This window comes from Monodelphis domestica, chromosome 1 (assembly GCF_027887165.1).
Source record: "Monodelphis domestica isolate mMonDom1 chromosome 1, mMonDom1.pri, whole genome shotgun sequence".
Classification (NCBI taxonomy): Eukaryota; Metazoa; Chordata; class Mammalia; order Didelphimorphia; family Didelphidae; genus Monodelphis; species Monodelphis domestica.
In genome coordinates, this window is record NC_077227.1 from 638,686,522 (window position 1) to 638,705,820 (window position 19,299).

A 19,299-nucleotide genomic window follows, 5' to 3' on the forward strand; every position below is an offset into this window, starting at 1 on the left:
GATTGATTATTAGTTTAATTTGTCTTTAATTTTGAATTCCAAATTCTTTCCCTCCTCTACCACCCCTCCCCTTTCCTGAGATAGTAAACAATCTGATATAGATTTTATATCAAATACTACTTCTATAACTTTGAGCAAGTAAGTTACCAAAGCTCTTAATGCCCTAGGCAGCTAAAACTCTGTATTACAAATAAGTCAAGGATCTATGTTTGAGGGGGAAGTATTCTCATTGGGAGTTCCCTACACTGAGGAAATTATAGCAAACTAGGTTTGAAGACTGAATGGGGCCTTTTAGGACATCTAGTCCAACCCCTCATTTTGTAGATGTAGACTGACTCTTTTAGGTCAAAAAAAAAAATGAAACAACATGGCTTCTGAAAATCACCCCTGCTTCTCTTTCTTAGCTGAGTTTCCTTGAAAGAAGGAATGTTTACTATAAGTCTTTGGCAATCTTTGCCAAGATTAGTGGAGAAGACCTAATAATACTTGAATTATATTCTATACCAGTTTGTTTTAAAAGAAGTACTGTGTAAAATTTAAAAACACTTATTACTTGAATGTGAGTTAGTAGTAGTATAAAAAAAATGGAGAATTCACCCCCAACTTGAGGAAATTAGAAAGGGGAACTTCAAATGATAGTGCCATAGAAATTCCTTCTTGATATATTTACAAATTTGGAAATAAACAGACAAATTTTTCCCAAAACTCTAGAATTATTGTGTTTTTGGTTTCATACTTTAATGACACTATCTGCACAGTTCTAAATTTCTATGCTCAGATGAGGCTCCACTTGAGGGCAATCATGCTTTTTCATTTATGCTTCTGTCAATTTTTGTAAATGGTATCATTAGAAAGATAATAAATGTCTATTGAATATTGAATTGGATTTTTTTCATCTTAAAGCCCTTCAAAGAAAAGAATTTGCCAACATTTTATATTCAACCTACATATTGAATATTTCTTGCTCAGAACTGATTGCAGAATCATTCTCTTAATATTAATCATTATTTATATGTATCAGATAATCCAATATGCTACTCTACCAGATAAGAAGGGTAGGGCAGAGTTTACCTAGGGAAAGGAAAAGTGGAGAAAAATCAAATATTTAGTCCTTTTCTGGAAGAACTTTTTCTGAAATTGGGACAGTAATACATTGTTGGTGGACTTGTGAACTAATTCAACCAATCAGGAAGGCAATATAGAACTATGCACCAAAGGCTATAAGATTCAGTACCCTTTGGTCCAATTATACCACTCCTAGGTCTGTACTCCAAAAAAGATAAAAAATTTGGATGGGGGACAGAACCTATGTGTACAAAAATATTTATAGCTGCTCTTTTTGTGGTGGCAAAGAACTAGAAATTGAGAGGATGCCTATCAATTAGGGAATGGCTGAACAAATTGTGATGAAATCTTTCTAGTTTTTTTTCTGAAATCATTCTGCTCATAATTTTGTATAGCATAATATAGTGCAATAGTATTCTATCACACTTATTTACCACAATTTGTTCAGCCATTCCCCAATTGTGATGGAATTCTATTGTACTAAAAGAAATAATGAGCAAAATAATTTTTTTTAAACTGGAAACATATACCTGAACTGATGCAGAGTGAAGTAAGCAGAACCAGGAGAATATTTATTGTGCACAGTAATAGCAATATTCTAAATCAACTGTGAAAGACTTAATTATTTTCAACAATAAAATGATCCAGTACAATTCTGAAGGACTTATGACAAAGCATGCTATCCACCTCCAGAGAAAGAACTGTTGGAGTAGTCAGAATTCCGATCAAAGCATACTATTTTTCACTTTAGTTTGTGTTTTTATTTTTGTGTTTTGGTTTTATATGAGTATTTTCCCTCAACAATGACCAATATAGAAGTATGTTTTACATGATTGTACATGTATAAGTCACATCAAATTGCTTATCATCTAGGAGAAGAGGGGGAAAGAGAAGGAAGGGAGGGAAACAATTTGTATTTTATCATTTCAGAAAATGTATGTTGAAAATTATTATTACATGTAATAGGAAAAATAAATCTTTTTAAAAGAAAATGAAGAAAATCAGCATGCAATGCAACTTTGATTTATTTTTAAAATCTTACTCCTCTAGTTTTCACATCCTCATTCTAAATAAGAAAAATGTTTTATAATTTTTAATCATTTTCTTTAAAAGTTAGCTATATTATAATTTGGCTATACTACTAAAGACATAAAATGTAGAGTCTCATATATTTCTAAAACCATATACTTATGAAACTTCCAAAATGCAAATAAAAAATTGTGGAAATGTATTCCCAATTTGAAAGATTAAGAATTTTTAATAATTTAACTCAAAAATATTCAGTTAATAAACTATGCTCATCTAAGTCTGAAAATAGCAAAAGTCAAAACAAGAAAGGGTTTGTGGTTCAAGATTTCTAATGTGTACATAGTTAGTTGACAAGAAATGAAATGTAAAAGTTCTGATACAGTATATGTTTCATCTTAAATCATTTTGACAGAACTCCTGGGACCATTGGACGGAGGGGACATGCTAAATGAAGCATTCCTTGGCCTGTCTTTAGCACCTCAAGGTGAAGAAACATTTCCATGTGGTCTTCCTCCTTCTGGCTCAAGCCACAGACATATATCACAACAAACAGCATTGACTCATTCTTCAAACAGGTAAGAAATGGGTCATGATTGTTATGGTTATTTTATTGAAAGTGTTTAGAGCAAGAGTTCCTGGTCATTTAAGTGTCATGGACTCCTAAGTGAAACTTAGGACCCTTCCTCAGAATGATGGTATTAAGTGATTTAAAATGCTAAATTTTAATTAGAGATTATTGAAAAGAAATAAGATTTTTCTCACCCAAGTTTATGGCATCCTTGGGAATCCCAAGATAAAAAGTTCTAATTTAGAATACCTACTCAGGCAGGCAGCAAGTATTTATGAAATGTTCCAGGCACTATGATAAGTATTAGGGATACAAAAAAGACAAAAAAAAAAGTCACTATCCTTAAAGAACTTACATCCAAATGGGGAAAACAACGTTAATAGCTAAGAATATATAAAATGTATTCAAGATGAGTGAAAGGAAATTCATCCCATAAAGGATGACACTGAAAAGTCTCCACAGAAAAGCTTTCTGCAGAAGAGGGAAATTGAAGTGAATCTTGCAGGAAACCAGAGAATCTAAAAGGCAGAGGTAAGAGGGCAAAACATTTGATGCATGGGAGATGGAAAATTCAAAGAACAGTGATGGGGAAGTGACATGTTAGAAGAACTGCTAGGAGCTAACCCATAGAATTAATACAAAAGGAAAACAGTTAAATTACACTGGAAAGGTAGAAAATGGCTAGGCTTGGAAGATTTTCAAATTTCAAATAAATTAGTTTATACTTGATCATGAAGATAATTGGGGATAACCTGATTTCATTGAGTGGAGAGATGACACCATCATACCTACACTTTAGAAAAATCAGCAACTGGGAGTCGGGAGAGATTTGAGGCAAGGAGGCTAGTTAGAAGAGTCCAAGAGAGTACAATGAAGGTATTGTGGCTGAGTGAGTAGAGAGAAGGGGACATATAAGAGATGTTGTGAAAGTAGGAATCATGGGGTTTGCCCACTCATTTGATATGTGAGGTGAATGAGAGTAAGGAGTTGAGGATGATACCAAGGTTGCAATCTGAGGATTTTAATATTCTGTTTTGACTATCTTAATATGATGACTAGCTAAACATAAGCTTACCAAGATATATACATACCATCACATCTCTGTGTGTGTTAGTAATTTTTGCATGACTGACTAAGAAGATATAGTGGTTAGAATAGGGATAAGGTGGGAATGGTAAGGATGAGAGTAAAAAGCATTAAGATAAAATGATAGCACAAGACAAATTCAAGTTGGTTGCTGTGACACATTTCATTCTGGTCCTTTTCACTTCTAAGTTCAAAGACTGTTAGATTATCCTGATTATTAATTTTACCCCGTATATTTTGAATTTCATCAATGTGATCATGTTTGATCACATTATAATGTGACTCAGTAATTAGTATTTTAGATGACCAAAGATTAAGCAGCTACTTTCCCACTAGAGCCAATAGAAAGACCTGAAATTTTAAGATTGTGGCTATAGAATGTAATAACTTGGACTATCATGAAAGAAAAATGCGATCAAAAATGTATAATTGCCAAAATAGGCATAGGCTTGAGAAGGTAATGCTGCTAATTTGATAATGAAAGTGCTTGTAAAAAATATGTGCATTTCTCTAGATATCTAAACTTGGATATCTAGAGACACACATGCATATTCTTATTTTTCCAATGCTCATATGTTTTAATCAACAAAAAGTTCATCTGTAAAATATCCTATAAAGACTAAGAGACAGTGTGGTATAGAGGAGAGAAAGCTAGCCTGGGAGATAAGACCAGGGTTCAAGTTTGATGGTGGATATAGATTGTAAGATCTGGGGCAATCATTTTAACCTGTCACTCCCCAGCTAGTTTTCTAAGACTATCTCTAAGCAGGTGCTGACTTACTGTGTTAGAGAGAGTTTCTATACCAAAGAAATCTCAAGCAGCTCCACTCCAAAAAAAAGTCAGAAAGCCTATAAAACTACACAGAGAAAGAAAATCCAGTCGTCTATCATGAGTTTAACAGAAATATAAAACAAGATAAATGTTTAATCTTTTTCTGTCTTGAGGAGTGGTAACAAACATTTCAAACAAAATCCAAAGAGGAAGAAGAAAGGAAAGAATGAGAGAGGGAGGGAGGGAGGAAGGAAGGAAGGAAGGAAGGAAGGAAGGAAAGGAGTGAGGAATGGAGGGAGAGAGGAAGGGAGGGAAGAAGGGAAGGAGGAAGGAGAAAAGAGAAAGAGGAGAAAGGAGAGAAAAAAGAAGGAAGAGAAAAGAGACAAAAGAAAAAAGGGAAAAGAGGAAGGAGAGAAGGAGGGAGGGAAAGAAGGAAAGGATGGAGGAAAAAGGGAAGGAAGGGAAAACAGAAAGAATGAGAGGAAGGCAAGAGTGGAAAAGAGAGAAGAGAGAAAGAAAAAGAGGAAGGAAGGAAGGAAGGAAGGAAGGAAGGAAGGAAGGAAGGAAGGAAGGAAGGAAGGAAGGAAGGAAGGAAGGAAGGAAGGAAGGAAAGGAAAGGAAAAAAAGTTGAAAACTTGACATGGTAGTAACCAACATAATAATAGTATTACATTTTAATAATAATAGTAATTCACAATTATATATATAAGCACCAAAAGGTTTGCAAAGCACTTTATGTATTTTGTCTCTTCTGTTTCTTACAACAATCTCAGCAAAAGGTATAATTGTTACCCCCATTTTACAAATGAGGAAGCTAAGGCTGAGGGATTAAGTCATTTGCCCAGGGTCTCACTGCTGTCAGAGGCAGAATTTGAACTTGATACACTACACTACACCCTCTAGCTGTTATATATTTGCTCAACAAAGTCAGTAGCCTTCACACTGCTGTAGTTCTTTACAGTTGACATAGGTATTTCCCCACAACAACCATGGTAAGACAGTGCAAATAGTATCAATATTATTTTGCAGATGAAGCAGCCGAGGCTCTCTTTTAACCTCATGAGGTGAAGTGCTTTGCCTCAAGCCCCCAGTTAAGCAGCATAACTATCATTCTCATCCCCATATCTGCTGAGCCAAATTAGGATTCTTTATGCCTAAAGACCATTAAGATAGGGCAGCTGTGGGAGAGGACTTTGACATGAATCATTTTAAACAATATTTCCCTAAGAGAGCTTTGCTGCTAAGTGTCCTCCCCAATGCCTCCTGGCAGCAGTCAGCCCTGCATGATCAGAGGCCACCTCAACAGAAACCAAGTTGCCATAGTTCCCAGCAAGCTGAAAATTTGAGCTCAGGTCCAGCCACAGACAGACTGTTGGTGGTCAGAGGACCAGCACAGCTCTCTGCTCCTATTTGCTATTTAATATGAAATAGGCATTGCTTGCATTTATGGATTGGTTTAGGGTTACAAGGCTCTTGACAAGTGAAATCTGCCTTAGCCTCACAACCACCCTGAGAGATGGGAGGTACAAGGATGACAGCATCACCCAATTTCAGAGTCAAAAAGGGACCTCTATAGCCCCTCATCCACACCTGAAAAAGGATCTCCCCAACATGCCCAACCAGTTGTTTCTCAAGCCTTTGCTTGAAGACCTCAGGTGAGAGAAAACTCACTCCCTCCTCAGGCAACACATTCCACTTTAGGATAGCTCTAATTGTTAGAAAGGTTTTCCTGACATCCAGTCTAAATGAGCCTCTTTGCATCTTCCACCCATTGGTCCTGCTTGTGCCCTCTGGGGCCCAGCAGAACAAGTCTAATCCCTCTTCCATATGACAGCCTTTCAAATGTTTGAAAATATCATTCATGTCCTCACTGAGTCTTATTTAATGTCTTTCCAAACTTATTTAATAGGTTCATCACCACAAGCTTGGCTGTTGGCTATTGGATTTTTTTCAGTCAGTAGCAAATCATGTAGAACATATATCAACAGATGAGTGGCCATTCAAATCACTGGAGACAAAAATCACAGATCCTTAAAGGATCACACATTTTTTCGGTAGCAAATAATATAAAATAAACGAGGTCGCATTAGTGTGCTCCTAGTAGCAATATATTTATGAGCTATAATACAAACCATTGTGAGTAGTTTAAGAATTTATTTACTATCATTTGTAAAAGATCCTAAGAACCAAATGCTTATCAATACAAGAGACAAATACAAAATTGGGAGATAGTGTGTCTGTTGGAGAAAAGATCAAGTATATAGAGAACTGTTATAATTTCCAAAAGTTGCTAGCAAAGCTCAATGCCTCATTTTTCATTCAGTCATTAAAATTGTTTAAAATCATTATTGTTTGATTTCTTTGAGGCCAATGGGATGTGCCAAGCTACATGGCTTCACAGAATGCAGTCTCTAAAGGACTTACAGCCTTTAGTACTGGCTAAGATTGCAGGTTATATTCTGATTTCAGAAGTTGACCTACGTTTGTCACTTACAGTCAGGAAGATGCCCATTGTTAGCCTTCCCCAAGGACAAGAAATTGAGCTCCATGGGGAGACGTGGCTCTGAGGTCAAATCTACAAAATGTCACCTTTCAGATTCCCTCTTAGACACACGTGGCATTCTGGTTTCCGTCAGCTCTCAACCAAAGTTCTGTCTTCTGCCAAAAGCCTTTTCCAACCCCATATAATGTTGGGATCTTCCCTTTGTAGATATTCTCCACTTTATCCCATATATATCCAAGTCATATATTGTTGTTTTCCTATGTCTCCTCCTATTAGATAGCAAGCTCCTTGGGGGGGGGGGAGGGGGCACAGGGACTGTCTCTTGCCTTTATATCCCCAGCACTTAACATAGGAACCACTTAATAAATTCGAATTGACTTTCTCCTAAGTGGTACATTGGGGAACCAATGTGTGATGGTGGACCATGCAAGCCCCTTAGAAAAATACAACCATACGATATCTCCTGACCATCCTACCTAAAGGTACAACAGCCAGACCACTCTGCAGTGTGATGGAGGGAGATAGCCAACGTCATACAAGGTCTCTAGAACCCTTACCTGTCGATGCTTCCTCATTCTCTTAAATCCCTAAACTTTAATTCTCTTAAGGACCAATATATGCCAGGTTTGAAGGTAGGACCAAACTGACTTAAGTACTTACTGCTTCCCTCTTCTCAGGGTGAGTAGAGTTCCTGATGTCTGTAGCCTCTTACCCTAAGAGTCTGGGCTCACAATATGATCTCATTTCATAATCACAGCTACCCTAGGACATGGGTAATATAAGTATCATTATTATTATCTCTTTACCAATGCCTTACAGAAGACAAACTTTTAATAAGTATTTGGCACAGATCACCTGCCTTGGACCTAGAATCACAAAAAATCTGGGTCCTAATTCTGTCCCTAATACTTAGTAGCCTTAGCATTATGGACAAATCACTTAGCTTCTCAGAGATTCAATTTCCTTATCCAAAAATGGGTCATAGAAGTGCCATGCTTGCCTCATAGGGTTGTTGTGAAGATTAAGTGAAATTCTTTTATGCAAAGCACTGTTTTGATTTAAGTTATTATTAACTGTTCTAATTTTGAAATGCTATAAGTATTTACAAATAAAGAAAGAGCCTCAGACAGTTTTAAGTGGTCTAGATCTTATTTAATGAAAAAGAACACTAGATGTGGAATCAGTAGATCAAACAGAATTTTAAAAAAAAAGATCAATCAAGAAATAAACATTTATTAAGTACCTACTATATGCCAAGTGAGGCAGCTAGGTGGCTCGGTGGATAAAGCACTATGCCTGGAATAAGGAAGATCAGAGTTCAAATCTAGTCTCAGTCACTTACTGGCTATGACCTTGGGCAAATTACTTTACTTTTTTAATTAATTAATTTTGAATAGTTTTCCATTCATTTTCCCTCCCCCTCCCTGAGGTGACAAGCAATTCCACTGGATCATACATGTATCATTGTTCAAAACCTATTTTTATATTTTTAATATTTGCAGTAGAATGATCATTTAAAGTCAAAATCCCCAATCAAACCATGTGATCAATCATATTTTTCTTCTGTGTTTCTACTCCCACATTTCTTTCTCTGGATGTGGGTAACATTCTTTCTCATAAGTTCCTCAGAATTATCCTGAATCATTGAATAATGCTGCTAGTAAGAGAAGTCCCTTACATTTGATCGAAGTCACATTACTTTTGTGTGCCTTACTCCACTAGAGATTGTTGCTTGTTATTCAGTCATCTCAGTTGTGTCTGACACTTCCTGACCCTGTTTAGAGTTTTCTAGCAAAATACTAGAATGGTTTACCATCTCCTTCTCCAGCTCATTTTACAAATGAGGAAAGTGAGACAAATAGAGTTAAGTGACTTGCTCAGGGATATATGGCTAGTAAGTAATCCTGGTCCAGATTTGGACTCAACAAAGATGAGTCTTCCTAATTTCAGACCCAGCTCTATTGACTGTTCCTCCTAGCTGACCAAGGAAATAGCAGACCACTTCATATATCTTTGCCAAAAACAAAAACAAAACCCTATGGACAGCATTGGCATGTTAGGGTCCACAAAGTCACAAGGAGTCAAACTAATTATTGTTTTACTAAATAATATTGTATTACTGTATTACTATTTTTGTATTATTGTTTTACTAAACAGTGATTGTTGTATTGTTGTATTACTAAACAGTGATGGCAACAAGATGCCAGGTATTAGAGATGAATTCAAGATCAAGTTTTACTATTCATTGTCTGTGTGACTGATATAACCTCTCCTGGCCTCAGTTTGCTCATCTACAAAATAGGAATAAGAACATTCCCATTACCTACCCCACCCCCAGAATTATCATATAATAAAAAATATTTAAAATGTTTTACCAATTAGAAAGAGCTATGAATAATGGACTGTTATTATTAGGACAGCTACCTGAGATCATAAATCTACCCAGTGATAGAACCAGGACTAAACCAAGTCAAGGCTCTTTCCCCTTTCTATTTAGCAAATATTAATTGCTTACTTATAGGCAAGGTATTTTTGTATTAGAAATACAAAGATGAAAAAGGGCATAATGCCTACCCCAGAGAAGTTAAGCTCTAATAGCGAAGGGTAACACATGGCTTACTTGATCTAGAACAACTATCCCATGCAGTAGGCAATCCAAGCATTGTCTTTCTTTTAACACTGGAGAAATTAAGGCTCAAGAAGTTATATGGCCTGCCACATCACACAGCAAACATATCAGGACCAGAACTCTTGGGGGCCAGAGAAGATCTTCTTTCTAAGCCAGGTGTGTAATAAATAATAACAAGGGACTATACTGATTGGTAATTGATAACTAAAGATCAAGCAGTTATCTTCTTTCTTCTGTTTCCCCCCCTATACCTCCCTTCCTCCCTCTTCTTCCCTTCAGCCTCCCCTTCCCCTTCCTCCTTCTTCTTCTTTCTTCTTCTAAGTCAACTCAGGGTGAGTTTGTGATGTGCCAAATGAAATACTCTTTCTCTTCTTTATCTTAAGTAAGGGGCTTATTTGGGAAAACAGGAAGGGATAAGGAATGGAGGTTGGGGATTTCCCTAATACTACAATGATTCTTAGATTGGAGGATGGTGAAATATAGTTCAACTGAGAGAAATAGCTGATAGGTCTGGAAGTTCAATCACTATCATCAACAGAGCAAGTCAGAGAGAGATATCTGGACGTTTGTCCTTCTTTCTTCAGTCTTCCCAATTCAGAGAGAGGAAATCTTCATTCTTTCAAGGCAAAAAGGTTCAGTCTGGCTTCCAATTGCCTTTTCTGGTAACATTCCAAAAAGAACCCTCTCGTTTGACTGACAGGTCATCACTCAGTTGATCCAAACTCTTGCTACAAAATCATTCTCAATTTCTCACTTCAACAATATGATCTCTCCACTCTACCACACAAAACCAATGAGCCAAGGTGTTAGGAAAATGAATTTCAGATCCCGATTCTCTCTCATCACTAATTGTACAAACTTGACCAAATGGATTTTCTCATAAGGACTTAATTTTACTATTGCAAAACACTTGCTTTGTTTGCCAGCAGAGGGAAAGGAGGTCCAAATAAAACAAAAATAAAGCCCTGAAAGCACTATATATACACACACACACACATATATATAATCCTATTATTCTATCATTTCTGATTAAATTAAAATAATGGCAGCTGGGTGGTGCAGTGAATAGATCTGAATCTAGAGTCAGGAAGACTCATCTTTATGAGTTCAAACCTGGCCTCAGTCACTCTCTAGCTATGTTCCCCATGGCAAGTCACTTAACCTTGTTCATCTCAGTTTCCTTATCGTAAAGGCAAACCATTCCAGTATCTTTGCCAAGAAAACCCCAAATAGGTTTGAATGAAAAATGACTAAACAACAAAAACAAAAACAACTTTTAAGATTCCAAGGTACATATAATAATAATAATAATAATAATAGCTAACATTTATATTGTATTTACTATGTGCCAAGTACTATGCTAAGAGCTTTACAAGTATCTTATTTGATCCTCACAAAAACACTTCAAAGCAGTTGTTATTTTGGTCTCATTTTACAGTTGAGGAAATTAAGGCAGGATCACCCAGCCAGGAAGCATCTGAGGCTAGATTTAAGCTCAGGTCTCCCTAAATCCAGACCCAAACCCAGCAAATGTCAGAGGCAGGACTTGAACAAAATTCCTGACTCCAACACCAGTAGACTTTAGAAATCATTTTATCCAACTCTCTCATTTTACAAGAGAAAACTCAAACCTAAATTTTTAAGGTAATTTAGCCAATTTGTCAAGACCCATCTAAATTCAATCCCAATGCCAAATTCTATGTCAGAGATTCTTAACCTGGGGTCCATGAACTTAAAAAAAAAAAAAAGAACTAGATTTCAATATAACTCATTTCCTTGGTAACATAGTCTATTTTGTTTTATATATTTAAAAACATTATTCCTAGAAAGTATCCATAGGAGTTACCAGACTGGCACCAAAGGGGTCTATAGCATAAAAAATATTAAGAACCCTGATCTAGAGAGTCTGTGGTCCTTATAGTTCAGTTCTAAATGAAGTTCATTGCATCTTTTCCCCCTTAGTCCCAGGTGAACTCTTACAAGTTCAAACTAACTGTCCAATATCCAATTTGGTTCCTGAACTCTGAGTGTGCAGCTTTAATCAATGATCTGTACCAAAACTTACCACTTTTCCAATGTTCTTTTTCTCTGAGGATTGTCACTACTACCACCCCACCCTCCCACCCCAAGGTGTGCATAATTGATGATAATGTCCCAATTAATTGGAGAGGTATCATTCTAGCTAGACCTTCAATAAGAGGCTATGGGATTCTTTCAGGATGGCTGTCACTGGATGCTTCCCTTGCCTTATTCATTCTCTGTGAATATTTTTTCCAATGGCTCAGGAAGGTTCAATTCACTTTTCTCCTCCAAAAGCCAGGTGCCCCCTGCTGGTCAATTTCAATTTGCTCATCAGGACTTTGACCTTTCTCCTGCACTGAGTGGAACTGCCCACCAGCCACAAGTGCCAGGAGTGTGCCAGGCCTCCATGCCTCAGGTCTTTCCTGTATCAACTCAAACTAGACCAGACATGTACACCATGCCACTTCACTGTATTTTCAGAGCTCTACAAAGACTGATCTTAAGTTTCTAAAGTCTGAATTTTGGCTGCCCAAGAATGAATCTCTCATTGATAACACTATTCCATTAAAATAGTAGTGATTTTACAGAACCAGGTGGAACAAGTCTGTAAGGATGTTGAAATTATACCATAGGTACTAAAAAATCTGAGCATTCTGGGCTGAAGCAAAGGCTAAATTTTTGAGCAACTGATTTTTTTTTAATTTGGAAATTTTATTTAATTAATTAATTTAGAATACATGGTTACATGATTCATATTCTTTTACTCCCCTTCCCCTAATCCCCTCCTGTAGCCAACGCACAATTCCACTGGGTTTTATGTGTGTCATTGATCAAGACCTAGTTCCATATTATTGATATTTGCACTAGGGTGATTGTTTAGAGTCTGCAGCCCCAATCATATCCCCATCGACCCACGTGATCAATTTGAACAACTGATTATTAAAAATCAAACCTTTTAGGTAAATTAGCCCTGAAGCTAATATTAATTCAAAACCATATTTAAATTTACTTTGTTAAAAAGGAAAAAATAAAAATGTTTTTATCTTATTTCATTTTCTCTTGAAAATAAAACAAGTAGGTCAGAGAAAAACCTATACAAAGAAGCAGGATTAGAGGGGGAACAAAATCGCAGGGTAAGAAATGAAGAGTATAAAAAAGTGAGGAATAATACCTTGCTCAAACTGATCTATGTTCTCAGTGATTTAAGTGTTCCCTCAGATGCTCAAATGAATCAATACTCTTATTAATTTGGGTGTACCCTCCAGTGATACAGGTTGCAACCCATTCATACCTTCCTATCTATCCTATGTGATTCTGGTCCATCTCTCCATAAGTAAGCTACATGGAATCCATCCAAAATGCTGGAAGCCTCCCTCAATTCCACCTGGCATTTTGAGGATAACAGTGGAACACTCAGGCAGTCCATCTGTCCTTGACATGGAACAAGTTCATGTTTTTCTATCATGCATGCTCTCCAATTTCTATGCAAAAATAACACATTTATTTTCTCATCTCTAGAATGAGGGAATTGGACCAAATGATCCTTGAGATTTCTGTAAGAATTCATGAATTGTTAACAGAAGGAAATCTTAGAGAACATCGAGTCCAAACCTCTTATAGACAAAGGAAAAACTCAACAATTTGGCTGGCATCAGCAAGCCAGTATGTGGTAGAGCCAAGAATGCAGCCCAAATCTATTAACTCCCAGGCTTTTGAACTTGGTGAATCACACCACCATATTTGCAACCACGTGTCCTAGAATAAGTGTCCTATTGGTTTGTGTCCTAATGCTTAGGAAGGCCAAATTCAGCATCAAATGAAATAGTAACATACTTATTTACATTGGTTTAAAACAATTTTGATTTTGTATTTGATTCTTATCTAAATATTTACCTTCAAACTGGAAAAGATGCTTCTAAAATTGCATTCCACCATTGTTGATAGCAAAAAGAAATACTAATTAGACTCTCCGTGTACTCAAGAACCTCACAGGTGGAAATTTTCAGCCCTTGCAAAACAGGGAAACTTTGTAAACAAAGCGCCTGGCAATTGATCTTTTAAAAATATGTTATAACCTATAGTTCATTAATGTTGACTCAAAACAAACTGTCACTGCTGACAGAAAAAGCTGACAATTATTCCATTCCAAGTTGGCCCAGCCCAGGCTGACCTTGTTTACACATCTCAGTCTTTTAATTTGTGGTAACTTGGCATAAGAAGAGAATGTGTGGCATATGTGCAGAAAGCCCTTTTCTACATCTTAAACTGAAATAACCGTAGAATTACATTGAGTACTTCCAGTTCATTGAGCTCTTAGGTAGATTTGTAGGTATTAGATAGAACTGGTTAAGTTCCTTTTATCCCCACTGGGCTTTTTATGTTTGTTGACTATAAAACTATAAGCTAAGCAGCAACATCTTTTTTGTAAACCTTGGATATGTCTAAAATCCTCCCAGCATTGGCCGATTTTAAAGACACATTCAAAGATGATGGACAAAGTAAGCTCTTTTAGAACAGGAAAATAGAAGGGTTTGGGCAATTTGGCTGCCAAAAAAGCAGTTTACAGTTCTCCACTGAATCCGTAGCTACGTGTGAGAAAGCTGATCAAGATACTACTGGACAGATAATGGGGCTAAAGAGCAAATAAGAATCTCTCTCTTCAGCCTAATCTGGTCTCCAATGAAGTTTCTTGGTTTCTTTTACTGAGCCAATAAAGCTTAAAGCAGTGGAGTACTTGCATTTATTGTGGCTTTAATATGGCTCAAGGAAAGCGGATGAGAAAAAAAAATGTTATTTTATGGATTCTCAGCTGCCCAAATAACCTTCACTCTGCTGGGAGGAGAAAGCAAAGTATCCAGGAAAATTCAGATATCCTTCTAGCTTCTTTACATTCTCAGAGACAGTTATTATTTGGAATGTTATTTTACATTTGCAAAACTTACTTATTATGAGATCAAAAAATAAGCCAAAATCATTATCCATTGATTTCAAATCACTATATTACAACATATAAATGTACCACTTTCTATTTGCAAAGACCTTTTTCCTGCTAGAGTTAAGTGTATTGAAAATTAATGTAAGTATTCAATAAATGTAGCTCAAAACACAAAGATACCATGAAACTTCAACCATTTAAGTAGTAGGATATTTAAATCATTGTTCTGTTTTAATAACGCAAAATTTAAGTCCATAAAAAGCTCTCTGAAAAGTTAATTCAGTACTGTTTCTTACACCTATCCCTGCCATTGCCATCCCATTGCCAATATCATCTACACTAGTCCTTGGTTTCTACTACACTAACACTTGGATCAATAGCTTCCTGGCTTTATGGTTTCTCTGCAATTCATCCTTCTTCCAGATTCATCTTCCCAACACCCAGATCTAATCATCAAAAACCCTGAGTGCCCCACCAAAAAACTTCATTGAAAATTCAAGCATCTTAACCAAGAGATTCTTAACTTTTGTCATGGATCCCTTTGGTAATCTGATGAAATCTATTAACCCCGTCGCAAAATACTATTTTTAAATGCATAAAATAAACATAATTACAAAGAAAACCAGTTATATTGATGTTTAGTTGTCAAAATATTTAGAAATCAAATTCATAAACCCCACTGCTTTAGCTTGACATTCAAGGCAATTTTGAGGCAAAATCTGGCTCCAAATTTCTTTCAAGCCTACTGTACCTCTTCATATTATTCTACCTGACTACAATTTTACCATTGTACCAGTAAATCAACAAGTAGGATCTCCTGCCCTTGTTCAAGTATTCCCACTGACTTTGATCTCTCCCATCTCATTTCAGCTTACTTAAATGTTCCTGTCCATCCTTCCATATCCAAATGCCACCCCTGCTGTGTAGCCTTCCCTGATTGCCCTTACCCAGAATGCCTTTCCCTTTAGAACTCTCAGAAGTTTCTTTGTACCTTTTTTACATACTTATTGCTTTCTTTCTTATATTAGAGTTATTTGTGTACATTATTTATCTACTTTACTAGATTTAGACTGGATGCTCTTATGAGGGCAAGAGTTATGTTTTCTTTCTCTTTTATATTTTCCATCAATTCCTAGCACAGTGTTTTTACATATACTAGACACACTAAATGTTTATTAAAGATAGGAATGACATAATCTCTTACATAAGAGAGAAAGATTAGGAAAGTAAAGGTAAACTTCTAACCTAAAAAGAATATACAAATATTTCTATATATACTGTTTCAGACACTTGATAATAATTCTTTTCTAATAATCATGCATAACCATTGATCTAAAAGAGAGAAGAGATTTCAGAGTAATAAATTTTAAAAATGCTTCAAGTGCAAACTCTTCAACTATGGTCTGTGAAAATTTAAGTGAAAGAATAAGGAGAAAACATATAATTGTATTGTCCATCTTAACTGTGGAAAATACTGATATTCACATTGTTTCCTTGCTCCTTTTCTATCTGAATGAGGACTGTTCCCAACAACCAATTCTATACAAAATATTCCCTTTATGTAAATTAAATCTAGTTGGTATTCAGAATGCTCAGTTAAATAAAAGTCTTAAGGAAATAAAGGATAAGGATTTCATACTAGTTTTGACTGAAAAAAATCATCAAGTGTAAGTAATTATAATGGAAATATCTTTCATGAAAAAAAGAAGACATTACATGAAAATTACAACAATCATTTAAAAAGTATTATTGTCTTACTCCATACTTGAAGAGAGTTTTAAAATATTTGCTCTCCATAATGTCTCCATCTCTGTTTTTCTCCTTCCACAAGACCTAAATACAACAGACCAGCACCTAATAAGGAGAGTAAACTTGAGAAGGACATCTATACCTCACCCTCGATGGAAAAGACGTCAGCCTGGAATTCAGAAGGTAAGGATAATCAGTGTAAGAGTCAAATATATCCTTTAAAGGAAAATATACCTCACGAAGAAACTTTTCTTTTAAAGAAGGAAAAGTAAACTGAATTGTTTCCACTGATATATGAGACCATTATTGATTTGTGCAATGTGAAGTGCTTGAATATAGTAGCTATCAGATCAACATATACACACACACACAAAAAATATATTATATATATGGAGAGAGAGAGGGAAGAGAGAGAGAGAGAGAGAGAGAGAGAGAGAGAGAGAGAGAGAGAGAGAGAGAGAGAGAGAGAGAGAGAGAGACAGAGACAGAGACAGAGACAGAGAGGGAGAGACAGAGAGGGAGAGACAGAGAGAGACAGAGAGAGAGAGACAGAGAGAGAGAGAGAGACAGAGAGAGAGAGAGACAGAGAGAGAGACAGAGAGAGAGAGACAGAGAGAGAGAGAAAGAGACAGAGAGAGAGAGAGAGACAGAGAGAGAGACAGAGAGAGAGAGACAGAGAGAGAGACAGAGAGAGAGAGACAGAGAGAGGGAAAGAGAGAGAGAGGAGAGAGGAAAGAGAGAGAGAGAGAGAGAGAGAGAGAGAGAGAGAGAGAGAGAGAGGGAAAGAGAGAGAGAGGAGAGAGGAAAGAGAGAGAGAGAGACAGAGACAGAGAGAGAGAGACAGAGAGAGAGAGAGACAGAGAGAGAGAGACAGAGAGAGACAGAGAGAGAGACAGAGAGAGACAGAGAGAGAGAGAGAGAGAGAGAGAGGGAAAGAGAGAGAGAGGAGAGAGAAGGAGAGAGGAAAGAGAGAGAGAGAGAGAGACAGAGAGAGAGAGAGAGAGAGAGAGAGAGAGAGAGAGAGAGAGAAAAGGAGAGAGAGAAAGCACTCTTATTATATTCTAGGCATTGGCAAGCATTATGAGGCATACAGGTAAGTATAAATAGTCATTGTTTGTATTCTCAAGGAATTTATAATCTAGTTAGAGAAAATAGCCCCAAAAAGTACATATGAAAATAAATATAATAATCTACAATTAAATGCTAATTGTATAGCATCTATAATTATGTGGTAAGAGGGAGATTGAGTAGTGGAATAGGGTAGGTTTCATCAAGATGATGGAGAATGAGCTAGGTTTGAAGAGAAAGGAAAGAACATTTCAGACAAGGAGAACTATGGCATAGAGGCAGAAAGGACTGTGATACAACGAAACTAACTTTACTAGAAAAAAAAGAATAGGGGGCAACTGGGTAGCTCAGTGGATTGAGAGCCAAGCCTAGAGAAGGGAGGTCCTGGGTTCAAATTCGACCTCAGACACTTCCCAGCTGTGTGACCCTGGGCAAGTCACTTGACCCCCATTGCCTAGCCCTTAACACTCTTCTGCCTTGGAACCAATACACAGTATTGATTCCAAGATGGAAGGTGAGGGTTTTATTTTTTTTTAAAGAATACATAGTTATTTAATCAATAAGTATTTGAATGTCTCCCATATAAAGGGAACTGTACTAGATGTTGTAGACAATATGAAGGTGATATCCTCAAGGAGGTTTATAATAGATAAGAGGAGCAAATGAATATTTGTATAACTAAAAATCAAGACAATATATAAGTACCGCAAAGCTAACAAAAAGCTCCAAGAGCTAAGAGGAACTATGGCTTACTTTCTAGCAAAACATAGCTTTATAAATACATGATCTTTTTGTCAAATGATGCCTTCTCAAAAATGGAGGGGAGAAAGGAAGAGAATTAATTGGGTATTTTAATATATCAAACAAATATTTTTTTAAATGTTAAACTGAGAAGGAAATCGACTAGAGGAATCAGAAAGCATCATAGAGGAGGAAGCAACAAAGCTAAATTTGGCCATGAAGTGTGGACAGGATTTCAGCAATCAGTATTTGGAGTGAGGGGAACATTCAAAATGGTAGGAATCGCATGAGGAAAGCCCAAAATGCTAAGGATAACAGACTGTCTTGGGGAGGGGAGTACTATAAGGAATTCCAATTTAGCTTGAATGTGGAAATAGTAAAAGATAAAGCTGAAAAGGTAGGTTGGGGTTAGAATGCTGAGGACCTTGAATAAAAAAACTAAAGAGATTGAACTTGGGTTTGCTAGGGACTAGGAAGCCACTGAAGATTTGACATCAAAGGGATCATGTAGAAAGAAGAGTTCTGATTGTTCCAAACTGTAAAAGGATCATGTTTACATATTGGGCTAAATGACTATATGCTAGAGCTAATACTTCATCATAGATTTAGAACTAGAAGAAACCTTAGAGGTCATTTTGCTCAGCATTACAGTCTGGATTCCACCAGAAAGAAACTAGGAATTAGGAGATTAGTCCTGGAGCCATAGCACTAGACCAGGTGAAATGTAAGGAGGTCCTGGGATACTATAGTGGAATTGGAAATGGAAAGGCAAGGATAGATGTGATCGATATCAAATATCAAATTCAATAAGACTTGGAAACTGATTAGATGGGTGAGGTAGGGAAAAATGGAAGGAAGGAAAAGAAATCAAAGAATTCAAATTTTCAAATTTGAGTAATGGCATAAAAAAGGAAAGAACGGAAGAGAGCAAGCTTTGAATGAAAGTTTGTTATTCAATTTTGGACACGTTGAATGTATAATACATTACAATTACAATTACATTACATATAATACATTACAAATACAATTACAATACAATATAATTCAGATTCAGAATAATTCAGAAATTTAGTGGGCAGAAATTAATGTGAGTCAAGAGCTAAAGAGAGAAGTTGGGACTGATAATAAAAAT

At 36.4% G+C, this 19,299-nt stretch overlaps 1 protein-coding gene across 2 annotated transcripts in view; it reads left to right on the forward strand.

Annotated features, from left to right (window-relative positions):
• Window positions 1-19,299, forward strand: part of WDPCP (WD repeat containing planar cell polarity effector) — a 380,194-nt gene that overhangs the window by 345,972 nt on the left and 14,923 nt on the right. For both annotated transcript variants that reach the window (XM_007476757.3, XM_016428064.2), the window contains 2 exons: window positions 2,507-2,669; window positions 16,441-16,541. In XM_007476757.3, coding sequence (XP_007476819.1) covers window positions 2,507-2,669; window positions 16,441-16,541 — 264 coding nt within the window. The remainder of the gene's footprint in view (window positions 1-2,506; window positions 2,670-16,440; window positions 16,542-19,299) is intronic.